The 24360-nt window shown below is 48.5% G+C and overlaps 3 protein-coding genes across 3 annotated transcripts in view; 1 reads left to right on the top strand and 2 right to left on the bottom strand.

Annotated features, from left to right (window-relative positions):
- LOC116969026 overlaps positions 1-24360 on the bottom strand; it is a 573861-nt gene that overhangs the window by 44929 nt on the left and 504572 nt on the right. The gene's annotated exons all lie outside the window — the stretch shown is intronic.
- Positions 1-24360, bottom strand: part of LOC116969039 (ribonuclease inhibitor-like) — a 451987-nt gene that overhangs the window by 98953 nt on the left and 328674 nt on the right. The gene's annotated exons all lie outside the window — the stretch shown is intronic.
- LOC116969024 (zinc finger protein 432-like) overlaps positions 4953-24360 on the top strand; it is a gene marked incomplete at its 5' end in the record, with an annotated part of 120078 nt that continues 100670 nt past the window's right edge. Inside the window, one exon of the mRNA XM_033015997.1 lies at positions 4953-5546. Within this exon, the coding sequence (XP_032871888.1) occupies positions 4953-5546 (594 nt within the window). The remainder of the gene's footprint in view (positions 5547-24360) is intronic.

Here is a 24360-nt window from a genome sequence, read left to right as displayed (position 1 = left end):
TTTTCTGATCTGTATTTAAAAGTGATATAGCTCTGTACGAGCCCGGATCTTCTAAATCTTTATCTTTTTTTGGAATAAGCGTAATAGTTGATTCTGTTAGTGTTTCAGGTAGTTTGTTTTCTTTAAAAGCATGGGAGTATAAATTAAATAAATAAGGGGTTGTTATCTCCTGAAATCTTTTATAAAATTCATTATTAAAACCATCTGGTCCCGGTGTCTTACCATTTTTCAGCGATTTTATTGTTTCACCTATTTCTTTGATTGTAATTTGAGCTCCTAATTCCTCTTGTTCCAAAAGGTCCAGTATTGGAAGATTACAATTATCTAGAAATTTTTTTATTTTACTATCTTCTATTTTAATTTTAGATGTATATAGGTTTTGGTAAAATTGGGCAAATCTATTTTTAATATCTTTAGGTAGTATTAGTAATTCACCTTTCTCTGATTTAATTTTGGTTATAGTATTTTCCTTTTCTTGTTTTTTCAATTGGCGAGCTAAAAGCTTATGTGGTTTGTCACCAAACTCAAAATGTTCCTGTTTTGTAATTTGGAATAGTCTTATTACTCTTGCCGATAAAATTCGATTAAGTTTAAATTTCAGTAATATCATCTTATTGTGTTTATCTGTCGTGGAATCTTTGGCATTATCCAACTCTAACTGTCTGATTTCTTGTTCTAACAACAATTGTTCTGTCTTATTCTTTTTATTTTGAAAACTTTGATATGAAATTATAATTCCTCTCATAAATGCCTTAAATGTTTCCCATAATCAAGAAGGCAAAGTACCTGGTATATCATTTGTATCGAAAAAAAGTTCCATTTGTTGTTTTAAATATTGATAGCCTTGCACGTCATTTAAAATATGTGTATTAAACCTCCAAAAAATGTTTTTACCCGGCATTCCCTCAAATTTTACTGAAAATGTCAACGGGGAGTGATCTGAAATACTACTAATGTGGTATGTTGGGTTGTTTGTATATGGCATTAATTTCATATCCACTAAAAAATAATAAATTCTTGAATAAGTTTTATGCACCGAAGAGTAAAACGAGTATTCCCTTCCAACTGGATTAGCAGATCTCCATACATCTATTATATTAGTATTTTTTATTTATGTATTTAGAAGTTCGCTAGTTTTAGATTTTAAATTACTCTTCTTTTGTTTTGCTGATTTATCTAGATATGAATCTAAAACACAGTTAAAGTCCCCCCCTATTATCACATTTTGGTAATTAAACTCTGATATTATGTCAATAATTTTATCAAAAAAGTGGGGGTTATCAAAATTCGGAGCATAAATATTTATCAAAGTTAGTGGGGTTGCATAAATTTCACCCGAAACTATAATATATATTTCCCTCTTTATCTGATATGGTATTCTTTAATTTAAAAGGAATACATTTCCTAATAAGAATAGCTGTACCCCTAGATTTAGAAGTAAATGAGGAGTAGTATGTTTGGCCTATCCAATTCGCCTTTAATCTTATTTGTGTTTGTTGTTTCATGTGTGTCTCCTGCAAAAACATTATGTCGCTTTTCAACGATTTTAGTTGGGCAAAAATTTTACCCCTCTTAATTGGTTCGTTGGCACCCCTTATATTCCAACTACAAAATGTAATTCCTCCATTCTTTATTTGTCTATCGTCTTGCATTGTAAATCAAGGTAATATTCCTGAATCATATGGTGCAAACAAATACCTCAGAATTTTAGGACTTGGGTGGTCATCCCGGTTTATTAGATTTATATTGCATCTCCTTCTTGTAAAGTGCCTTAGAAAAAGAAAAAAAGAATGTGATACACAATTACTTTCAAAAAAATTAAACAGATAAAAATCTTGATTGTGCTTTAAAAAAAGGTGCTATTAAGGTATCTAAGGGAAGATACCTTAAGGACGAATAGCCATCAACGATGGCAAAAAATGTATAGACCTCCGTGATGTTGTTATACATTGAACTCCTCCCCCTTGGTGAATCCTCATAAAAAGTTACATACCGTTTCATATTGTGTTTTTTCTTATATGAGTTTATCAAACCAGTGCTAGTGACAGCCGAGAGAAAAAAGAGACATAAGGAATAAAAAAACAAAACAAATATAGAACACAACATATACACGATTATATAAGTATATATGTCCCTCTAATTTATCCAATCTTAATCTAATCTAAACTTTCCCATATATATCCACCCAGGATTCTTACATAATATCCCATTCTATAACTACCATACATCATACAAGCTGGTACCAAAGGGTTACCTACCGTACAAGCAGGTGCCAAGGGGTTAAACTTTGAGCTTTGCATCCAAGGTTGAATATAACCAAGCTCTCTGAATAACACATTCCAACGAGATAAGCTTTATAATTGTCTGGGTAGCTCGGCCATTTTAATCAGTTCAAAACTCTGTAAAAAGTTCAAACTTCTTCCTTGTCGGCAGCTGGCCCCGATGTTTTCTTAACGATATCCTCTGCATACTTTAAAGCTTTTCCGGGATCTGCAAATGAGCGTTCAACGCCGTGAAAAGATATCCTCATTTTTCCGGGAAAGTAAATTCCATATCTTACTCCCGGGACTTCCCTCAGAGTGTGTCTTGCCGGTGTAAACAATCTCATTTTCTGGACTACCTCAGGAGAGTAATCGCGAAATATTCGCACATTATCCCCACGGTATGTCAGCTTCTTCCCATAAGTGATATTTTTCAATATAAATTCCACTGAAGAGATGTCACGGAATTTCACAATTATCTGTCTTGAATAATTTGTTCCTCTTCCAATTCGTTTAGCGACGTCTGTTCTTGGTTCTTCCGACAATTCCAAGACATCCTTGAGTAAGTCAGTAACGAAAGTACATGTTTGAGATTCATGTCCCTCTCGTCCTTCCTTTACTCCGAGAATCCTCAGGTTATATCTCCGAGTTCCTGATTCCAGGTCCAGACATTTATCAGTCATTCTTCCAAGTTTTTCCTCTTCAGTTTTCTGTGATTGTTTCAAATTCTTTATTTCCGAGACAATCTCTTTTATCTCATTCTCCATCTCTTCCATTATTTCATCCAGCTTTCCGATATCATCCTTTACACCTTTAAATTTCTTGTTGTAATCATTTTCAATTCTGACACACTCTGATTTTAATCTCTTATCAAATTCCTTATACTGCTTTTTGAGTTCTTTTAACTCACTGCAAGTATTATCAATTTTTTGAGAAATTCTCTCCATGCTAGTCTCCATACTCTGCTTATTACTCTCCATGCAAGTCTCCATACTCTGCTTATTACTTTCCATGGTAATCTCCATACTCTGCTTATCACTCTCCATCTTCTCCAGTGTCATGTTAATTGTAGCAGTTATATCTAAAAGCATTTGCTTCACCTCTTTCTCCTTCTTGTCTCCTTTTGTTGCCATTTCAAGCAGAGACCCTTGGCTGTAAGAATCTTCTTCTTCTGTCGTTTGCAGAGTATCCAATACTTCCTCGAGCTGAAGGCTGATAGTATTTTTCTCTGGCGCCCTTGAACGATTATCTCTGCTCATTTAAACTCATTTAAACACCCGATTTCACCATTAATCTCCCCGATTTTCACGTCACCTTCTGATGATAACACCCATACACAACACCAGGCGACTTCGGTGAGTTTTTTTAAAAATCGGTGCTGACTTAAAACGGCTTTTACAATTTTTTACGGGGTAGAAGTTCAATGCCGCGCCTTAATTCTCCATGACGCCGCCAGCTTTAAGGGACATTGTTCAGGTAGCAAACCAAAGAACTGCAGCTGCTGGTTTACAAAAAAGGACACAAAATGCTGGAGTAACTCAGCGGGTCAGGCAGCATCTCTGGAGAGAAGGACTGGGTGACATTTCGGGGCGAGACTGAGGAGGGTCTCGACCAGAAATGTTACCCATTCCTTCCAGCATTTTGTGTTCACCTAAACAGCGCCTATCTATCCACGTGACGGTGTGCCAGCAGGCTGGAGGAGCGGGCAAAGGCCTTGCCACAGAGCGGGCAGGTGAAGGGGCGCTGGCCGGTGTGGACTCGCCGGTGCTCCAGCAGGTGGTCAAGGCGGGTGAAGCCGTTACCACAGGACGGGCAGGGGAAGGGACGCTCGCCGCTGTGGATATGCCGGTGCTGCCACAGGCTGGACATGCGGGCGAAACCCTTGCCACACTCAGCGCACACAGCTCCGGTGTGTATCTGCTGATGCTCCCGCAGCCCCCATGCTCTCTTGTCACAGTGGGAGCAGCTAACGGTGATGCCGCAACCCCCGCGAGCTGTCAAACGACTCACCACAGTACAGGCAGTCGTAGGGCTGGCCACTGGTGTGCACGTGCTGGTGAAACAGGGCATGGGAGGCTATGGCAAAGCGCTCTCCACATACCGGGCTGGGGACGGGACGGTCGCCGGCGTGCACCCGCTGGAGGGACAGCAGGTTGGAGGAACGGGTGAAGCCCTTGCCGCACTGTGCACAGGTGTTGGGGCGCTCGCCGGTGTGGGTGCGCTGGTGCACCAGCAGGCTGCCAGAGTGGGTGAAGCCCTTGCCGCACTGGGCGCAGGTGTCGGGGCGCTCGCCGGTGAAGCCCTTGCCGCACCGAGTGCAGGTGTAGGGGCGCTCGCCTGTGTGGGTGCGCTGGTGCACCAGCAGGTTGCTGGAGCGGGTGAAGCCCTTGCCGCACTGGGCGCAGGTGAAGGGGCGCTCGCCGGTGTGGGTGCGCTGGTGCCTCAGCAGGCCGCGGGACTGGGTGAAGCCCTTGCCGCAGTCGCTGCAGGTGAAGGACCGCTCCTCGGTGTGCACCCGCCTGTGCACCTTCAGCTCCGCGGACGACTTGAAACCACTGCCGCAGTCGGGGCAGGTGAAGGGCCGCTCACTGCTGTGCACCCGCTGGTGCTGCCGCAGCCCCGACAACTGGGTAAAGCTTTTACCGCAGGTGGAGCAAAGTCTTCAAGTCGTCCAAGGACCTGAAGGTGCACAGGCGCGTGCACACCGGGGAGCGGCCCTACACCTGCAGCGACTGCGGCAAGGGCTTCACCAAGTCCAGCAACCTGCTGGTGCACCAGCGCACCCACTCCGGCGTGCGCCCCTACACCTGTGCCCCGTGCGGCAAGGGCTTCACCACCTCCACCAGGCTCCTGAGACACCAGCGCTCCCACACCGGCGAGCGTCCCTACACCTGCACCCAGTGCGGCAAGGGCTTCACCCACTCCGGCAACCTGCTGGTGCACCAGCGCACCCACACTGGCGAGCGCCCCTACACCTGCGCCCAGTGCGGCAAGGGCTTCACCCGCTCTGACTGCCTGCTGGTGCACCAGCGCACCCACATCCGCGTGCGCCCCTACACCTGCACCCAGTGCGGCAAGGGCTTCACCCACTCCGGCAACCTGCTGGTGCACCAGCGCACCCACACTGGCGAGCGCCCCTACACCTGCGCCAGGTGCGGCAAGGGCTTCACCCTCTCTGGCAACCTGCTGGTGCACCAGCGCACCCACACCGGCGAGCGCCCCTACACCTGTGCCCAGTGTGGCAAGGGCTTCACCCGTTCCTCCAACCTGCTGTGGCACCAGCGGGTTCACGCCGGCAGCTGTCCCGTCCCCAGCCCAGTGTGTGGAGAGCGCTCTGTCATGGCCTCCCACGCCCTGTCTCACCAGCACGTGCACACCAGTGGCCCGCCCTACGACTGCCCGTACTGCGGCGAGTCGTTTGACAGCTCGCGGGGGTTGCGGCATCACCGGCGGGTCCACGCCGGCGAGCAGCTGCTGCCACTGTGACAAGAGAGCATGGGGGCTGCGGGAGCACCAGCGGATACACACCGGAGAGAGACCCTTTGTGTGCGCTGAGTGTGGCAAGGGTTTTGTAAAGGAGTGATTGCTGACACACTGTAACCTTTACTGGTAGTTTATTATAGCACATGGCACACACGTCCCAGCACTGACTGCGTCCAGCCTTCAGGCGTACTGGGACCTAGTGGGAGGAACAAAGGGAGGATACTACAGTTATACTAATATGATGGGGCGTGGTTAGTGGTGATGAGGTAACTACATTATAGGTTGCATGCATAACCCATCTACATCCTTTCCCTTACAATTCAAACAAGTTACTACAGTAGCAGGTTTATTATACAGTACCTGCAAAGCTAAGCATATTCTCCGTAGCGAGCCGGAGGTTTTACAATCCTACCCGAGCGAGTGCGCACAGCACCTTCACCCTCCCCGCCCGAAAGAATAGGAGGAGGGACAGGAGCAGAAACAGGAGGGGGAGAGAAGATGGGTGGGGAACCCAGCTTGAAGGGGGAACGGAGAGGCACAGGAGAGCCAGGTGAGAATGAAGGAGTAGAACGAGCTGAAGTTGGAGAGAGAGAGAAGACCTTGCAGGGGACAACAGAGCCTGGGGAGCAAAACCGGGAGGAGCAGGGGGGGCTATCCGAGGCAACAGGACCGACCGTGGCGTGCAGGGAGCAGATGGTACGTTAGTGGAGGAAGGCTCGACACGCGATGGAGGGGTATACGGAATCGCAGGAGGTGGTTTGGGCTCGTTAACAGCCAACAGGTGCTGGCGGCTGCGTCGGTATACAGTCCCTTCGAAATCCACGAGGTAGGACCGTGGCGCGCTGTCAAACCCGACGACGGTGGCAAGTCGGGAATAGCCGGTGGGCGTCTGCAAACGGACGACCTGTCCAGGCATCAGTGGAGAAAGAGGGCGGCAGGATTTATCATGCGATCGTCGCTGGATCTCGTGCTTCTGGGCAATACGTTTCTGGACATCAGCAGGCTGCAGGACTTTAGGCATCAGGGACTGCTGGGCAATAGGCATCGGAGGGCGGACAACTCGGGACATGAGTCGCTGGGCAGGGGATCCCATGGTACTGTCTCTGGAAATGTTGCGAAGGTTCAGGAGACCCTGATAGAAATCCCCGTTCGAGAGGCGGGTTTGTTCAAGCAGGTGCTTAGCGCTGCGGACCGCCCGTTCAGCCAGACCATTGCTTTGCGGGTACTCCGGGCTGCTAGTGAAATGATTAAAGTTCCACTTTGTGGCAAATGCTCGAAACTCGGCGCTGGTGAACTGGCGACCGTTGTCTGTCTGCAGCCGGACAGGGGAACCAAACGTGGCAAAGTGGCGGCGAAGCTTGCTGATCACCATCTCGGAGGTGATGGCAGGGAGGAGGTCCACCTCGAACCAATTCGAGTAAGAGTCTACTAGCACAAGGTATTGCCTCCCACGCCAGTCGAAGATATCGGCCGCCAGAGAAGACCAGGGCATGTCAGGGGCAGGCTGCTGCAAAAGCGGCTGTCTTTGCTGATGCGGGGCAAGCGAGTGACAGTCCGGACAGGAATCCACCCTGGCCTGGATGTATTTAGCCATGGCCGGCCAGTAGTACTGTTCCTGGGCATGTGAGATGGTGGCATCTGCCCCGGGATGACCCATGTGGGCGGCATCAAAATACAAGCCACGCAGCGATTCCGGGATGACAACTTTGTGTCCTTTGATAATAATACCGTCACGGAGGACTAACTCATCGCGGACCAAAAAATAGGGGTGGACGCTGGCAGGCAACGAATTCCGTTTGGTGGGCCACCCCCGCTTGATGACAGCAGCAAGCTGCTGCAGGTCGGGGTCGTTTGCGGTATGTTCAACCAAGCACTGCAGCTGGTGAGAAGGGACGAAGTTGACGTTCAGTACCTGTAAGTCCGACTGCTCGAAGGGGTGCTGGTCGCAGGAGGCACGGGGGGCCCGGGACAGTGCATCAGCCACATGCATCTCGGTGCCCCTCTTATATACGATTTTAAAGTCAAAGCGCTGTAGCTGCAGCATCATCCGCTGTAGCCTGGCAGGAGCGCAGTGTATTGGTTTGTTAAGTATCGTTACCAGTGGCTGGTGATCCGTCTCAACGGTGAACCTGGTGCCAAATAAGAAGTCCTTAAACTTCGAACACGCGAAAACCACCGCCAGCAGCTCCTTCTCTATCTGTGCATAACGCTGCTCTGTGTCCGTCATGGTCCTGGAGGCATAGGAGATGGGCAGCAGCGAGTCACCAGCGTGGGGTTGCAGGCAGGCAGCACCCAGACCAAATCGAGAGGCGTCGCAAGTGACCACGATCGGACGCAGCAGATCAAAAAACTTCAGTGTAGGTGTGCTGACCAGCCTCGTCTTTAGCAGATCAAATGCCTGCTGGTGGTGCGGAAACCATGCCCAGGCAATGTCCTTCTTTGTGAGCAATCTCAGGGGTGCGCTCAACTCGCTGAGGTCGGGGATAAACTTCCCCAGGTAATTCACCATACCCAGGAAGCGCTGCAGACTGACCGCGTCTGTCGGGGCGGGCAGCTCAGAGATTGCGCTGGTCTTTTGCGGGTCTGGCTTCAACCCTTGGGCCGTGAAAATGTGGCCGACATATGTGACCTCAGGCACCCGGAACTTGCACTTTGACCATTTGAGCTTCAGATTTATCTGCCGAGCACGGTCCAAAATCCGCCGGAGGTTGTGGTCATGTACGGCCACATCCCTCCCATAGACCAGAATGTCATCCACAATAATCGCGCAGGGCAGACCTGCAAATAATTGTTCCATAGAACGCTGAAATACCTCGCTGGCAGAGTTGATGCCGAACGGCATCCGTAAAAACTTAAACCTGCCGAAGGGCGTGCTGAACATGGTCAGGTCCGTGGAGCGTTTGTCCAGGGGTATCTGCCAAAACGAACTTCTTGCATCGAGGACGGAGAACACAGTAGCTTGTCCCACCTGGGCGGCAACATCTTCGACAGTCCTCATGGGGTAGTGGGGCCGTTTAATCGCCATATTTAAGTCCTTAGGGTTGATGCATACCCGTATCTCATTTTTTCCTTTCTTCAACGTGGCGACCATGGTGGAGACCCATACGGTTGGATCGCTGACAGCCTCCAGCACTCCCATGTTGACCATGTCCTTCAGCATATTCTCCACCTTGCCCTTCATGGCAAAAGACACTCTGTGGGGTGGACGGATCACAGGCTCCACAGATGGGTCAGTCGCGATCTTGTACACCACCGGCAGCTTCCCCAGCTTGTCGTCAAACAGGTCTGGGTACTCACATAGTGGATCCATCACAGGTTGCACCTCGTGGACCGTACGGCCAAACGACACCAGCTGAAGATCCTGGCAGGCCTGGTTGCTAAGCAACGTCAGACAGTCACTGTCCAGAATGAAGAAAGACAGGTCCTGGGAAGATTTCTGCAGCACGCAGTGGAAAGTCGCTCTCCCCACAGGTGTTAGTTCCTCTCCCCCATAGGCACGCAAAACAGAGCGGTCTGCAATCAGCAGCTCATTATTCCTTATCTGGTGGAACAGCTTTGTTGACATTACGTTCACTTTCGCCCCCGTGTCAAGTTTAGCAGAGAAAGACTTATTGTTTACAGTTATGTTCACAGAAGGATCGGGGAGGCGAGATCGGCTGTGGAGGAGAGTGTAAATACTTACATCTCCCGTGGAAAAGCTGAGCTCAGAGTCGGGGGCAGCGTCAACAGAGGGCTGAGAGTCCATCTCGCTATCAACTTGCAGAAGGTTGTTTAGGAGTTGTCTGGGAGCTGAAGGCACTTTCCCACGGGATCGGCAGGCAGCTGCAAAATGGTTTCTTCTCCCGCAGAAATTGCAGGTCTTCCCAAGGGCTGGGCACTGTGATTCTGAGGAGTGCACGTAGTTGCAGTTAGGACACTTTATAGATCTTGGGTCCCGGGGTGTACGAACGGGCCGCGGTGGAGGGCGAAAGTTGTCCTTCATCCGTCGTTGTCCAGCAACACCAGTTAAATTTATGGCTCGGTTGTCAGACCCCCTCTGTCCATGAGGAGGGGTGACCACTTCGGCAATGCGGCACGCATGCATTGCCTGAGTCAGGGTTAGGTCAGGCCGTTGCAGCAGGTCGGCACGCAGCTTCTGATCGATCATACCGGTAACGAGAATGTCCCTGGTGAGCTGGTCGCGCATGGTTTCGAATCGGCACCGCTGGGCAAGGTGCCGCAGGTCGGCAATGAAGCATTCAACAGGTTCATCCGGCTGTTGCTTGCGTGAGAAGAACCTGGCCCGCTCCAGTATACGGTTGGAGGGCAGGTCACATATCTCCGCGAATTTGCGCAAAAGACATACCGGGTCGTCGGCCGATTCAGCTGGCTCGACCGGTTGGTCGTTGTCATCCAGGACCGCTGGTTCGTAGACAAAGGCTTGAGCTCTCTTCATTGCGTCGGGACCGGCCAGGTTGAGCAAGAGTGATGCTTTGACCGCGGCTGGGTCGTTCCGGTGCGCAATATTGACGTAGTGAGTGTAGTCCATCACAAAAGTCGACCATCGTTCCGCAATGTCAGCGTCGAAGACAAGGGGAGATGGCTTTCGGCATGAGGATGCCATGTCAAGGGAAACCCAAAACTGGGCACTAACGGGGACAAAATAAATGAAAACCGGTAAACGGGAAACGCGAGTTTTACACTTCTGACGCCATGTAAAGGTGTGATTGCTGACACACTGTAACCTTTACTGGTAGTTTATTATAGCACATGGCACACACGTCCCAGCACTGACTGCATCCAGCCTTCAGGCGTACTGGGACCTAGTGGGAGGAACAAAGGGAGGATACTACAGTTATACTAATATGATGGGGCGTGGTTAGTGGTGATGAGGTAACTACATTATAGGTTGCATGCATAACCCATCTACATGTTTCACCTATCCATGTTCCCCACAGATGCTGTCTGACCCGTTGAGTTACTCCAGCACTCTGTGAGACGTTACCTATCCATGTTCTCCACAGATGCTGCCTGACCTGCTGATTTACTGCAGCACTATGTATTAGAGTCATAGAGTGATACTGTGTGGAAACAGGCCCAACTTGCCCACACCGATCAACGTCCCGGCTACACTAGTCCCACCTGCCTGCATTTGGTCCATATCCCTCCAAACTTGGCCCGTCTATGTACCTGTCTATAACTGTTTCTAAAATGTTGGGATAGTCCCAGCCTCAACTACCTCCACCGGCAGCTTGTTCCATACACCCTCCACTCTCTGTTGAAAAGTTACCCCTCAGATACTTGTTAAATCTTTTCCCCTTCACCTTGAACCCATGTCCTCTGGTCTTGGTTCCCCCACTCAGGGCAAGAGACTCTGTGCATCTAAATTGTGCTCTATGCAAGATTCCAGCATCTGCAGTTTCTTGTGTCTCCCCCACCTATCACTTCTGAAGAAGGGTCTCAGCCTGAAACTTCACCCATTCCTTCTCTCTAGTGATGCTGCCCGTCCCGCTGAGTTACTGCAGCATTTTGTGTCCACCTATCACTTGCCAGGCTTTGTCCAGCCCCCAACTCTCTTTTCCGGCTTCCTCCCCCCACCCTCTCCAATCAGTCTGAAGAAGGGTCCTGACTCAAAACGTCGTCGGTCCATTCCCTCTAAAGCGGTGGAGGAACTCAGTGGGTCAGGCGGCATCTGTAGAGGGAAGGCAATCTAAGGCGACCACTCCCACCTCTCCTTTCCGACTTTCTCCACCCCCCACATCAAGCAGTCTGAAGAAGGGTCCTGACCTAGAATGTTGCCTGTCCATGCTCTCCAGAGGTGCAAGTTACTCCAGGAGATTGGGTCTCTTTTTGTAAACCAGCATCTGCTGTTCCTTGTATCTAGACCCAGCGGGCATTTCACCTTCACTTGCGCCCAGTCCGCCAAGGCCTGTTGAATCTCCCGGTTGCCAACCATTTTAACTCCCCTTCCCACTCCCACACTGATCGTTCTGTCCTGGGACTCCTCCATTGCCAGAGTGAGGTGACACACAAAATGGAGGAACAGCACCTCATAGCTTACAACCCAATGACATGAACACAGAATTCTCCAATTTGAGGAGACTCTCCCCTCATCCAAATGAAAGCCTGGAGTCTGTCCCGACCCCAACCCCCCCCCCCCCCCCAACTCCATGAGTCCATAGAAAGGTCCAGACCCGACACGTCGCGTGGCCATTCCCCTCCAAAGTGCCGGTAGAATTCAGCAGGTCAGCCATCCGTGGTGGGGCACGGATGGAGAAGTGTTCCTAATATAAGCCCTGCTTCGCCCTGTCGAGGAGCAGACAAGCAACAGCACCAGCATCTTCTCATTCATACTGTACCCAAGTGAAAATGCAAAAGTGAGCCTAGCTGCACACAGCCGACTGCTCACAGTACCAGCTGGCTGCCACTGGCCCAAACACTTAAAAGCATTTTAAAGTGTTTTTTTTTAAGAAAGTCTTAACGCATTTGTGCCTTGCCTAACAAATAAAGCAAGTTTTTCCTAACCTGACTGTGTTCTTCGGAATTCTTCAGAATTCATGTTGTGTTATCAAGAATGAAAGAAAATGCCAACCTTCTCAGGAAATGATGATGATGGTGGGACTGACATATGTTGAAAGAATGGGTCGACTGGGTTTGTATTCACTGGAATTCAGAAGGATGAGCGGGTTTCTTATAGAATCGTATAAAATTAGTGAGGGATTGGACAGGGTAGATGCAGGAAACATGTTCCCCATGTTGGGGGAGTACAGAACTGTTATCCATTTCTTATGAAAAGATTTAACATTTTTAAATAGCCTAAGTGTCCAAATAACATTCACACAAGAATTCACAAGAAAGCATAATTGTTAAATCTCATTGTCGTCGATTTATGGGCCAAATGGAAGGAATTTAGTGTTTGATTCCTGTAAATGAATGGCCATTTATTTGGTCACTAATGGCTCCTTTACCTCCAGTTGCCTTTATCCAAGCAGGTTCATTGCACGACACTGAACAACCAGACTTGCCTTCTCCCTGGTCAGCTCCTGTACAAGCTGCTCTGGGAATCCATGAGGGAGGGAGACAGACAGACAGACACTCCACAAACTCCTCGTCCGCTTGGCCTTGCTCTCCTGTCCCACCCTGCGCCTTCCGCCCCGCTATTGACGTCCCGCTCCCGGGCCCCACAACTGTATTACACCCGCTCCCGGGCCCCACAACCGTATTACACGCGCTCCCGGGCCCCACAACTGTATTACACTCGCTCCCGGGCCGCACAACTGTATTACACTCTCTATCCACTCTTCCCCCCCCCCCCTCCTCTCCCCACCCTCATCTCTTCCATCCCTCCTCCTCTCCCCCTCCTCTTTCCCCTCTCTCCCACGCCCCCTCTACTTCCCCCTCTCCCCTTACCCACCCCACCCACACACACACACCCACCCCGACTGTCGACCATCGCTCCCGGGCGGGCGGACAGACCACACTGTTGACGTCAACGGGAGACTGACGCAATGCCAGTAGTCAAGATGGCCGCCTCTGGCTTCACTCGCGTTGACGTCAACGGGAGACTGACTGACTGCCAGTAGTCAAGATGGCCGCCGAGATCCCACCAACTGTCGCCGCTCGCGCTCCCTCAGCCGTTGCCGCCCGTTATTTCCCGCCGTTTCCAGAAGGTTCTTCACCAACGGTCGCTCGTTCGCGCGCTCGGTCACTGGGAGTTCGCTTCTCCACGACGACCTTCACATTCCCGTTGGAAATGAGTTGAATAAACACAGGTGGGAAGTTTAAATCATCTTGAATGACAACAACGTGTAGTAGACAGACAGAGGTTGTTAGTTCATCACTAACTAACGGCAATAAGTCACCAATCTACACCCACTATCACAACACTGGGCCACAAAAACACCGCCTTTTGTTGTTTGTGTAGAAAATCTGTTTATTTTTTGGTTACATTCATTATTTCCATTTGAACCATTTTGAAAAGGTCAACACTTTTCTTTTCCCCCCCAAATTGTTTCCATATTTATTTATATTTGGATAATTCTTTGTGAAAAGATGATTGCATAATGTTTAAAAACGTCGCGTTTATTAGTCGGCAGAAAGTAAACGGATTGACGGCGACACAGAGACGTGGGTCTCCTCTCCTCCCCGCTCCCTCTCTGTCTCTTCGCCCCCCCCCCCCTCGCTCCCTCCCCCTTCCCCTCTCTCTTCCCCTCTCAGAGACATGGATCTCCTCTCCCCCCCCCTCCCTCTCCTCACGTCTGAACATTAATAGCCCATTATTATCTGTTATTTGCACGTTATCAGTTTATTTATTCATGTGTGTATTTACGTATATAATGCTATATGGACACACTGATCTGTTCTGTATTCATGCCTACTATGTTCTGTTGTGCTGAAGCAAAGCAAGAATTTCATTGTCCTATCAGGGACACATGACAAAAAACTCTCTTGAATCTTGAATCTCTCCCTCTCTCCTCTCTCCCCCCCCCTTTACCACTCCCCTCTCTCTTCCCCCCTCTCCCTCCCCCCTCTCTCGCCACCCTCTCTCCTCTCCCCACCCCCCTCTCTCTCTCGCCTCTCTCTCTCTCTCACACCTCTATCCCTCTCCCGTCCCCTCTCTCTCTCTGCCCCTCGAGATAGGGTAAAAGGAGCCAAATAATAATATTAATATTTCATTAGACTCTCTTCACTCTACCTGCTGTACTTGTGCTTGGCTTGGCCGTAGTTATGTACAGTATTACCTGATTAGATTGGACAGCATGCAAACAAAATATTGTCACTGTTTCTCAGTACATGTGACAATAATAAGTGTCGGCACAGAAGTGCAGCTGGTAGAACCACTGGCTCACGGCACCGGAGACTCGGGTTCGAATCTAACCACGGCCACTGTTTGTGTGGAGTTTGCATGTTTTTCTTATGTTTGCATGTTTTTCTTATGACTTATGTTTCCTCCCACATCCCTATGGCATGCTGGCATGAACATCAATTGCCCTCTGTAAATGTGCTCCTAATATGCAGAACGTGAGATAACATAAAACTAGTGTGAGCGGGTGATGGATTGATGATTGGCATGGACCCGCTGGGCCGAAGGGCCTATTTGCATACTGTGCCTCTGAACTCTGAATGCTAAAGCTAAAGTGTGAGAATAAGTTGCGTTTAATGTCGCAACGGTGTATTCTGTCAAAATGTGTCGCTGCCTCAAAAAGGCTGGCAGTATCATCAAAGCTGCCACACCATCCTGGCCACACATTCATCTCCCTGCTACCTTCAGGTAGAAGGTACAGGAGCCTGAAGACTGCAACATCCAGGTTCAGGAATAGCTACTTCCCCACAGCCATCAGGCTATTAAACCTGGCTCGGACAAAACTCTGATTATTATGAACACATTTTCTGTTATTTGCACTTTATCAGTTTATTTATTCATGTGTGTATATATTTATATTATGGTATATGGACACACTGATCTGTTTTGTAGTAAATGCCTACTATGTTCTGTGTGCTTAAGCAAAGCAAGAATTTCATTGTCCTATACAGGGACATATGACAATAAACTCACTTGAACTTGAACATTGTGTCCATCCAGAATCAAGAGGAGAATGCACCCGTGGGATTGAACAGTGGGAGAGGGACAATTGTTGTGAGTTAGCGCATTGTTTAGATGCCGCAGGGAATAAGTTACAGCAACAGCCTGGGGACCATTGTCAGGGCAAGTCGAGGATCACAGCCGGGTCTCCCTCCCTCCGTGCAGGGTGCGGGTAGATCCGGCTCGTGGCCTGACAGCAACCCGCTGATCGGAGCGTCTCATCTCCGTCATGTGGTCTGCCTTTTAGCAGAGTGGGGGTGGTGACAGCTATGGGTGGAGGAAAACAGACAACACTTGATCATTCCATTATTTTGATTCATCACAGCTCCTCCAATGTCTTCGATGATGGAGCTCCTGGAAAGGTGTGATGATTCACAGCTGCTGGATTTGACAATTCATTACCGCCAGAGGCTGGAAGAGGCGATTCAAGAGGCGTTGGAGAATGTCGTCTTCGTTCCAGCATACGAGAGATATTTCAGTGAGCAAGAGTACAAGGTAGGGAGAGGAATGGATGAGTGGGTAACTTCAGCTGATACTGAAATGTTTTCATGCACAAATATTGTGGGCGGAATGGTCCATTCTTGTGCTGTCCTGCTTGTAATGAGTCGAGTCGTACACACGTCAATGTTACAACACACGTTTATTAAAGTCCACTCACTCACAGCATTCATCTGCATGGTGTTACAGTAACTAGCAGCTACTCACACTCATTACCAATAAACATAATATTACATAGTGACCAAGCAAAGATACCATAAACATAGTAAACACAACTTGTTCCCCCGCAACGATGATTACACTGCGAGAGGCATAACTGAAGTCGGGTCGAGTTTACTAAAATGGCGGAAGTTCCGCTCCGTTGCGTACTACATGTCAGTCCATTGGAATTTACAGGAGTGGTCTATCTTGCTCCGTTCTAGTATCTTTGCTAATTACTTAAGCAGACTTCTGATAATATAAACCTCATAGTAGGCGGAGCTTCTACTAACAAGCACTAACAAACAATTGGTTAGTAAGAAGTAACCAATCTACACTTCTCTCTATAATTACAGCGCAGTCACAAAGAATATCCCGTAGAGCAGTTGACATCTAGAGCAGTGGATGCAATAGATGAGGTTGGAGGAGGTGCAGGTGAACCTCTGCCGCACCTGGAAAGACTGCTTGGGTCCTTGGATGGAGTCGAGGGGGGAGGTAAAGCGACAAGTGTAGCATCTCCTGCGGTTGCAAGGAAAAGTGCCCGGGGAGGGGGTGGGAAGGGACGAATTGACCAGGGAGTTACGGAGGGAGCGGTCTCTGCGGAAAGCAGACAGGGAAAGAGAGATGGGAAGATGAGGCCAGTGGTGGGATCCCGTTGGAGGTGGCGAAAATGTCAGAGGTTTATCTGTTGTATGTGACGGCTAGTGGGGTGGAAGGTGAGGACAAGGGGAACTCTGCTCTTGTTACGAGTGGGGGGTTGGGGAGAGAGAACGGAGTTACGGGGTATAGAAGAGACCCTGGTTAGAGCCTCATCTATAGTAGAAGAGGGGAACCCCCGTTCCCTGAAGAATGAGGACATCTCCGATGCCCTGGTCTGGAATCCACCAGAGTCATGTTTAAACTTATCTGCCAAATGGATACAGTTGTCACCATCAACCCGCAGCAAGAGCGGGGGCCGCTGATGAAAGTCACATCTGGAATCCTGCAGGATCCCCCCCCCCCCCCCCCCCCCCCGCTGCAATTCCCCTGTCCCCCACTGGAGGGCAGCACCGGATATCCAGCATCAGCAGTGCGTACCCGGGTCATGTGACAGCGGCCAGGGTCGCCTCTGATGTCACTGCCCGGCCGGGGAAGCGTTGGGGTTTAAAGGGGAGGGCGGCCGTTTAAAGGAGAGAGCGGGGAATCGGCCAACAATATTCCGGTCCCCAGGGCGGTGACGTTTACACCACGAGATGTTCACACGTCCACACTCACTCCGGGTCTGTGTTCCTGCAGCGACCTCAGTTTCTCCTTCCCGGTCGTACTGAACTCATTCCTCGCCAGCCTGAAACAGTCGAGGAATAAAGAGGAAATAAACAGATGAAACAACAGTGTCAATAACAGGGACTGGAGTTAATATTTCAACAACATTTACAGAACAAAATCACAGAAGAAAGAAGCCCGCGAATGGATGGATGGATCCCCTGATATTTTATCACATTAAATATTAACACAAACACTCACCTGATCAGCTCCAGTCTCGGGAGGTTCAGTATGAGGCGGCAGAGAGCGGGGACACATCGGTCCGTGAGGGAGTTGTATGTCAGGATCAGCCCCGTCAGTGAGTGGTTTGTACTGAGAGCGGAGACGAGATCCTCGGCTCCAGAATCTGTGAGACCGACACTGTCCAGCCTGGAGATGAGAGAGAGTGAGGGTGAGGGACACAGAGAGTAAGGAGACGGTGCAAATCCCCAGTGTTTATCAGTGACACAATTACTGATCATATTAATGTTCAGTGTCAGACACCCAGTGAGTGTAAACACAATCTCTCACAGTCTGGGACTTACTCCAGTCTCTGTATTTTACAGTCCGGGTTCCTCAGAGCCGCAGACACCAGTTTCACTCCGGAATCTCCCAGTTTATTCCCACTCAGCCACAGCAACGTCACCGTGTGGTTTGTACTGAGAGCGGAGGCGAGATCCTCGGCTCCAGAATCTGTGAGACCGACAACGTCCAACCTGGAGATGAGAGAGAGTGAGGGTGAGGGATACAGAGAGACAGGAGATGGTGCAAATCCCCAGTGTTTATCAGTGACACAATTACTGATCATATTAATGTTCAGTGTCAGACACCCAGTGAGTGTGAACACAATCTCTCACAGTCTGGGACTTACTCCAGTCTCTGTATTTTACAGTCCGGGTTCCTCAGAGCCGCAGACACCAGTTTCACTCCGGAATCTCCCAGGTCGTTGTCTCCCAGTCTAAACACAAACAGACAGAGTAAGAAACAAACTGATACAAACACCGGCCGCCCGGTGAGGCTGAGATAGATAACTTCCCCCAAACAGATATTTCTGGAAACACCTCAGCACATTATTGTGGATGTGGTGTTTGGTGACTTTCACCATTTATTCTCATTCCCCGACCGACCGACCGACAAATGTTCCCCGTGCAGAGAATGGCGGCAGGCGGGCGGGCAACGCGCGCGTGTGATCCGGGGGAAGGGGTCGACCACCGGTGACCCGGGGGAGGGAGGGTAAAGTAGGAGGGGTGCCACCCCGTGCACAGTGACGGCCGCTCGGCCCCATAGAAGGGGTGCTGGACGGAATAACAAAATAGTGGAACAATTTTACAGTTCAGTGTTAGCGACAAACGGACAGTTACCTCAAGCACTGACACTTGTGCAGAGCCGGTCCCAGCCGCTGGAGACCTTCACACTGAATGCGGCAGTTCCATAGTTCGAGGTGTTTGATTGTATCACAGAGCCTGATGGCATGAGACAGGACCGCACAGTCAATCGGGGTCAGTCCCAGTCCACTGAATTGTTTCCACAGATCCCAGTGTCTGCTGAGCTAGTACAGGACTCTGAGACTCAAACAGGTAGTGCAGCGTGTTCAGGAGGCTCCGTTTACCAGCGTCACTTCCTGTGTTTCTAGCCCGGCGTTTAACCTCCTCCTTCACCCAGTCAATCACTCGACAGATTGTTTGATTAGGGAATTTACCCAGAAACTCCTTCAGGATCCAAGCTGCCCGTGGGGAGGAAAGACCAGCGACAAAACGGAGAAATACTTCAAATCGCCCGTCTGTCATGCCATGGGCTTCAATGAGGAGTGTCGTGATATCCCCGCAATCTACAGTCATGAATTGTGCGAGTGCGGCTACAAACTCTTGGATGGTGAGGTGCGGGAAGGTGTACACAACGCTCCGGGCTGAATCCTCTCTCTCCAAAAGTTCCATCAGGAACCCGGACAGGAACTGGGAAGGCTGCAGATTGTATTTGACCAAATCTTCATCTGTGAACACAATGTTCTTCTCAGCCACTCCAGTGAAGGCCATCTGACCAACCCTCAGTAACACCTCACGGAGGTTCTCAATCTCACGGCCGTGGTTTTTCAGGATGTTGTAAATAAAGTAGCAATATAGTTGGGTGATGGTCTTGGGAACTCGCTGCTGGTCCCGGTGTGTTTGTGTGAAGAAGGGGCCCAGTGTCAGGACAAGGATCCAGCAGTAGGAGGGGTTGTAGCTCATGGTGTACAGGATCTCATTGTCCTTCACATGTTTGAAAACAGCTGCTGCCACCGACTGATCTTCAAAATACCTGGTGAAATATTCCTTCCGTTCCTCACCATCAAATCCCAGGATTTCAGCCCGGACACTGATCTCTGCCTTTTCCAGTAAATGTAACGCAGTGGGGCGGGTGGTCACTAGCACTGAACACCCTGGGAGCATCTTGTGCTGGATTAAACTGTACACAATGTCAGACACTTCACACCACCACTCGGGATCTGGGCACTGGTGCTGAGGTTCTGTGTCTCTCCGACTGTCAGCAAAATCGATTCCACCCTTGAATTCATCCAGACCGTCGAATATAAACAGCAATCCCTCTGGGTTCTTCCAGACCTCCCGCAGCATATTCCCAAAGTAAGGATACTGATCCAGAATCAGTTCCCTCGGGTTTACTCTGTCTTTAATCTTGTTCAAATCCCGGAATTTGAAACTGAAGACAAACTGGAATTGTTGGAATATTTTCCCCGTGGCCCAGTCATGAACAATCTTTTGCACCATTGTTGTTTTTCCGATCCCCGGAACTCCGGCCACGGCAGACGAACTCCCAGATTTGGATTTGCTCGCAGACATGTTCTGGAATAACTGATCAGTTCGGATTTTTTCAAACTCTCCTCCGAGATGTTCCTCTCTCCACTCTTCATGGTCCCGGCCTCTTGCCAGCAGCTCGTGTTCCACCAGTGTCCGATCTCGAACAGTGGAGATGATTGTGAGCTCAGCATATCGATCACCCAACTGGAAAACCTTAACCTTCTCGTTCATCAGGATGGTGTTCACTCTCAGTGTTTCAGTCTGTGCCCGCAGAGTCTCCTTGTGCTTCTGCTGAACATCTTTTATCAGGTGAGATAAACAAGAGGTCCTGAAATTAGATTCATCACGCAAAGAAAAACACATTCTCCATCTTTGACTATTGACTGGCCCATATTATGCTTTACGATTATGATTAATGTTACACTCATTAGTTGATGTGTTATTGATTACATATTATCTGATTGTTATAGCTGTTTATTGGTCGACTAAGCAGAAATAAATTGGTCAAATAATATTTGGACAGATACATGGATTGTAACGGGTTAGAGGGATATTGGGCAGTAGCTGCTGGCCAGGAGAGCTTAAATGGGGCATTTTGGTCGCTATGGACAAATTAGACCTCAGATCCCGTTACTGTATCTATCGAACTAAAAGTCTCATCTTAACCACTTCCTGTCTGCACTGAATATTGATTTTAGAAAAACACGACCCTATATCGCTATGATTTTTGGCCATCTTACTCACAGTCCTCCTCCACTGCGGCAGCCCCGAGAAATTTTCCCATCGATGAAAAATAAATAAGTTATGAGTGTTTTAAAAATCTTGATATTAGCTGATTTGTCCTCTCGCCTATCAATCACAATGATGAAAGTAACGCCCCTTTCGGGGGTGGGGGGTGGGTGGGGGGAGGGGCAGGACAATAAAACCCCGCTGCTTGGACGCGAGTCAGTCACTCTGGAAGATCGCGAGGGTGATTCCACGACTGTGATTCTATGCTGTGAATCAACTGAACTGTGAGTCTGCAATGTACTTGCAATAAATGCTTTGTTAGGAAGTTGAAATGCTATGAAATTGGATTCGCTGGCCTGCACTATGCTTGTAATGCTATGAAATTGGATTCGCTGGCCTGCGTCTGCTTGAACTGCTATGAAATTGGATGTGCTGGCCTGCACTCTGCTTGAAATGCGATGAAATTGGATTAGCTGGCCTGCACTCGGCCTGACATACTATGAAATTGGATTGGCTGGCCTGCGCTCTGCTTGACATGCTATGTAATTGAATTCGATGGCCTGCACTCTGCTTGAACTGCTATGAAATTGGATTCACTGGCCTGAGACATGTCATGTCATGTTTGAGTATAAGAGCAGGGAGGTTCCACTGCAGTAGTACAGGGTCTTGGTGAGACCACACCTGGAGTATTGCGTACAGTTTTGGTCTCCTAATCTGAGGAAAGACATCCTTGCCGTAGAGGGAGTACAGAGAAGGTTCACCAGACTGATTCCTGGGATGGCAGGACTTTCATATGAAGAAAGACTGGATAGACTCGGCTTGTACACGTTGGAATTCAGAAGATTAATAATAATAATAATAATACATTTTATTTATGGGCGCCTTTCAAGAGTCTCAAGGACACCTTACAAAAATTTAGCAGGTAGAGGAAAAACATGCAAGGGGAATGAAATAAATAGTAGAGACATGACTAGTACACAAAGTAAAGAGAGAATTCAATTCAAAACACAATATGAGGCAATTAATGCACAGATGAAAAGGGAGGGGGACGTGGGGCTAAGGATAGGCAGAGGTGAAGAGATGGGTCTTGAGGCGGGACTGGAAGATGGTGAGGGACACGGAATTGCGGATCAATTGGGGGAGGGAGTTCCAGAGCCTGGGAGCTGCCCTGGAGAAGGCTCTGTTCCCAAAACTGCGGAGGGTGGACTTGTGGATGGAGAGGAGACCGGCTGATGTGGATCTGAGGGACCGTGAGGGTTGGTAGGGGGAGAAGAGGTCAGTGAGATATGGGGGGGGAGGGGGGCAGATGGTGGAGGGCTTTGTAGGTGAGGATCAGGATTTTGTAGGTGATCCGGTGGGAGATGGGAAGCCAGTGAAGTTGTTTGAGGACTGGAGTGATGTGATGCCAGGATTTGGTGTGGGTGATGAGTCGGGCGGCTGCGTTCTGGACCAGTTGGAGTCGGTTGATGTAGGTGGAGCTGATGCCAAGATTGAGGGGGGTTCTTACAGAAACTTACACAATTCTTAAGCGGCTGGACAGGCTGGAAGATTATTCCCGATGTTGGGGAAGTCCAGAACTAGGGGTCACATTTTAAGGATAAGAGGGAAGTCTTTTAGGACCGAGATGAGAAAATCAATTTTTACACAGAGAGTGGTGAATCTGTGGAATTCTCTGCCACAGAAGGTAGTTGAGGCCAGTTCATTGGCTATATTTAAGAGGGAGTTAGATGTGGCCCTTGTGGCTAAAGGGATCAGGGGGTATGGAAAGAAGGCAGGGATGGGATACTGAGTTGGATGATCAGCCATGATCATATCGAATGGCGGTGCAGGCTCGAAGGGCTGAATGGCCTATTCCTGCACCTATTTTCTAAGTTTCTATGTCAGGAACCTTCTGCAGACTGTTTATAGTGGAGGTGGGTGGAGAAAGCTGGGAGACCATCTGCCTCAGTGCCAGAGACCCGGTTTCGATCCTAACCTCGGGTGCTGCCTGTGTGGAGTTTGCACCTTCTTCCTGTAACCGCGAGGGTTATTTCCCAATCCTTAACATTCCTCCCTCGTCGCAAAGACTTTGATTAATTGGACCTCTGTAAATTGGCCCTCTGTGGATGTAAAGATGGGATAAATAGGAAGGGCTGATCGATGGACGGCGTATAGGCAGTTGGCCGAAACATGCATTTGAATACCTTTCAGATGAGCAGGTAGTTCCCAGGAAGCCTTCATGGCTTTGAACGATTCGATCAGATCAGAACCTGTTGGAATACAAGGCGAAGCAATTAAAGAGCTAACTAAGATTGCTGAAGTGAATACTAAGGAGACCGAAAAACTCCGTGCCGAGAACAAACGCCTCTTAGAATTATTACGTAAAACAAACGAGAAATGTATTGATCTGGAGGGACGCCAACGCCGTAAAAATGTGCGTATAGTTGGTCTGAGCGAAGGTCGTGAGGGGAGTCAAGATCCTCGAAAATTTGTTGCAAAACTTTTAATGGATATTCTGAATTTGGATCATGAACCCCTGTTGAGCCGTGCACATAGGGCTCTAAGACGGGTTCCTGGGATAGGTTCATCGCCCAGACAAATGATTGTAAAAGTGGCCTTTGACCATGTCTTCGAAGAAATGATGAAGATAATAATAAAAAAGAGAAACCTGAAATACGAGGGAGACAACATCAGTATTTTTAGAGACTACCCAGCAGAAGTGGCCAAGAAAAGATCACTATTTAAAGAAACAAAAGGTATCCTGAGGAATTTACAGAATACTAAGGATCTGAGATATGGCTTGATGTACCCAGCAACACTGAGAGTAACTTATGATGACAAGGAATATCGTTTCGTTAAGCATACTGAAGCATTGAAATTCGCCCGAGGCATACAGCAGAAGCCAGAAGATGAAGAGAGAGAAGATGCGGAGGAAGAACCCGAGGGAGAAGGAGAGGACTGAACTTTTATCATCGACATGTGGTTATGAAATACTCACTTAGAAGGAAGTGGAATAATGGACATTTAGTTGTAGTTCTGTATTAATTATTAGAAAATATTTAATTATTCCATGATAATAGTATTACATATTATAGTATTAAATACAATTAATATTAGTAATTAGCAAATAGTAATATGAATAATAGAAATAATTACTAAGTACTTAGTATATAAAGTTAGTACCCCACCCCAATATATATAGCATTTGAGATAGGAGCTGGTATAATTAACATCTTTTTTTTTTATTAAAAAAACGGAAGTCTTTAGATTAATGGCCACGTTAGTGTGGCTTTCACCTTCACATACTACACACTATACAAGTGTAGTTTCTTTTTTTTCTGAGCACCCTATTAACACCCTTTACTTTTTTTTATTATTGATATTTCTTATTGTTTTTGTTTTTTATTGATCTTATATTATATATTATTTGAATGTAGATGTGAAGGATATTATGTATTTAGTTTAAGAAGACATAGATGCGGATTAAGGTGGATAGAAATTCTCATTGGATTGATGTCCGGGTGCAACGGGGAGCTGGGGGAGTCAAGAAGGCTACTCCAAAAAAAGCCACCCTAAT

Source organism: Amblyraja radiata (genome assembly GCF_010909765.2).
Source record: "Amblyraja radiata isolate CabotCenter1 chromosome 42 unlocalized genomic scaffold, sAmbRad1.1.pri SUPER_42_unloc_2, whole genome shotgun sequence".
NCBI classification, from domain to species: Eukaryota; Metazoa; Chordata; class Chondrichthyes; order Rajiformes; family Rajidae; genus Amblyraja; species Amblyraja radiata.
The sequence above is the reverse complement of the archived record's forward strand: the minus strand, read 5'-3'. Positions and strand labels throughout refer to the sequence as shown.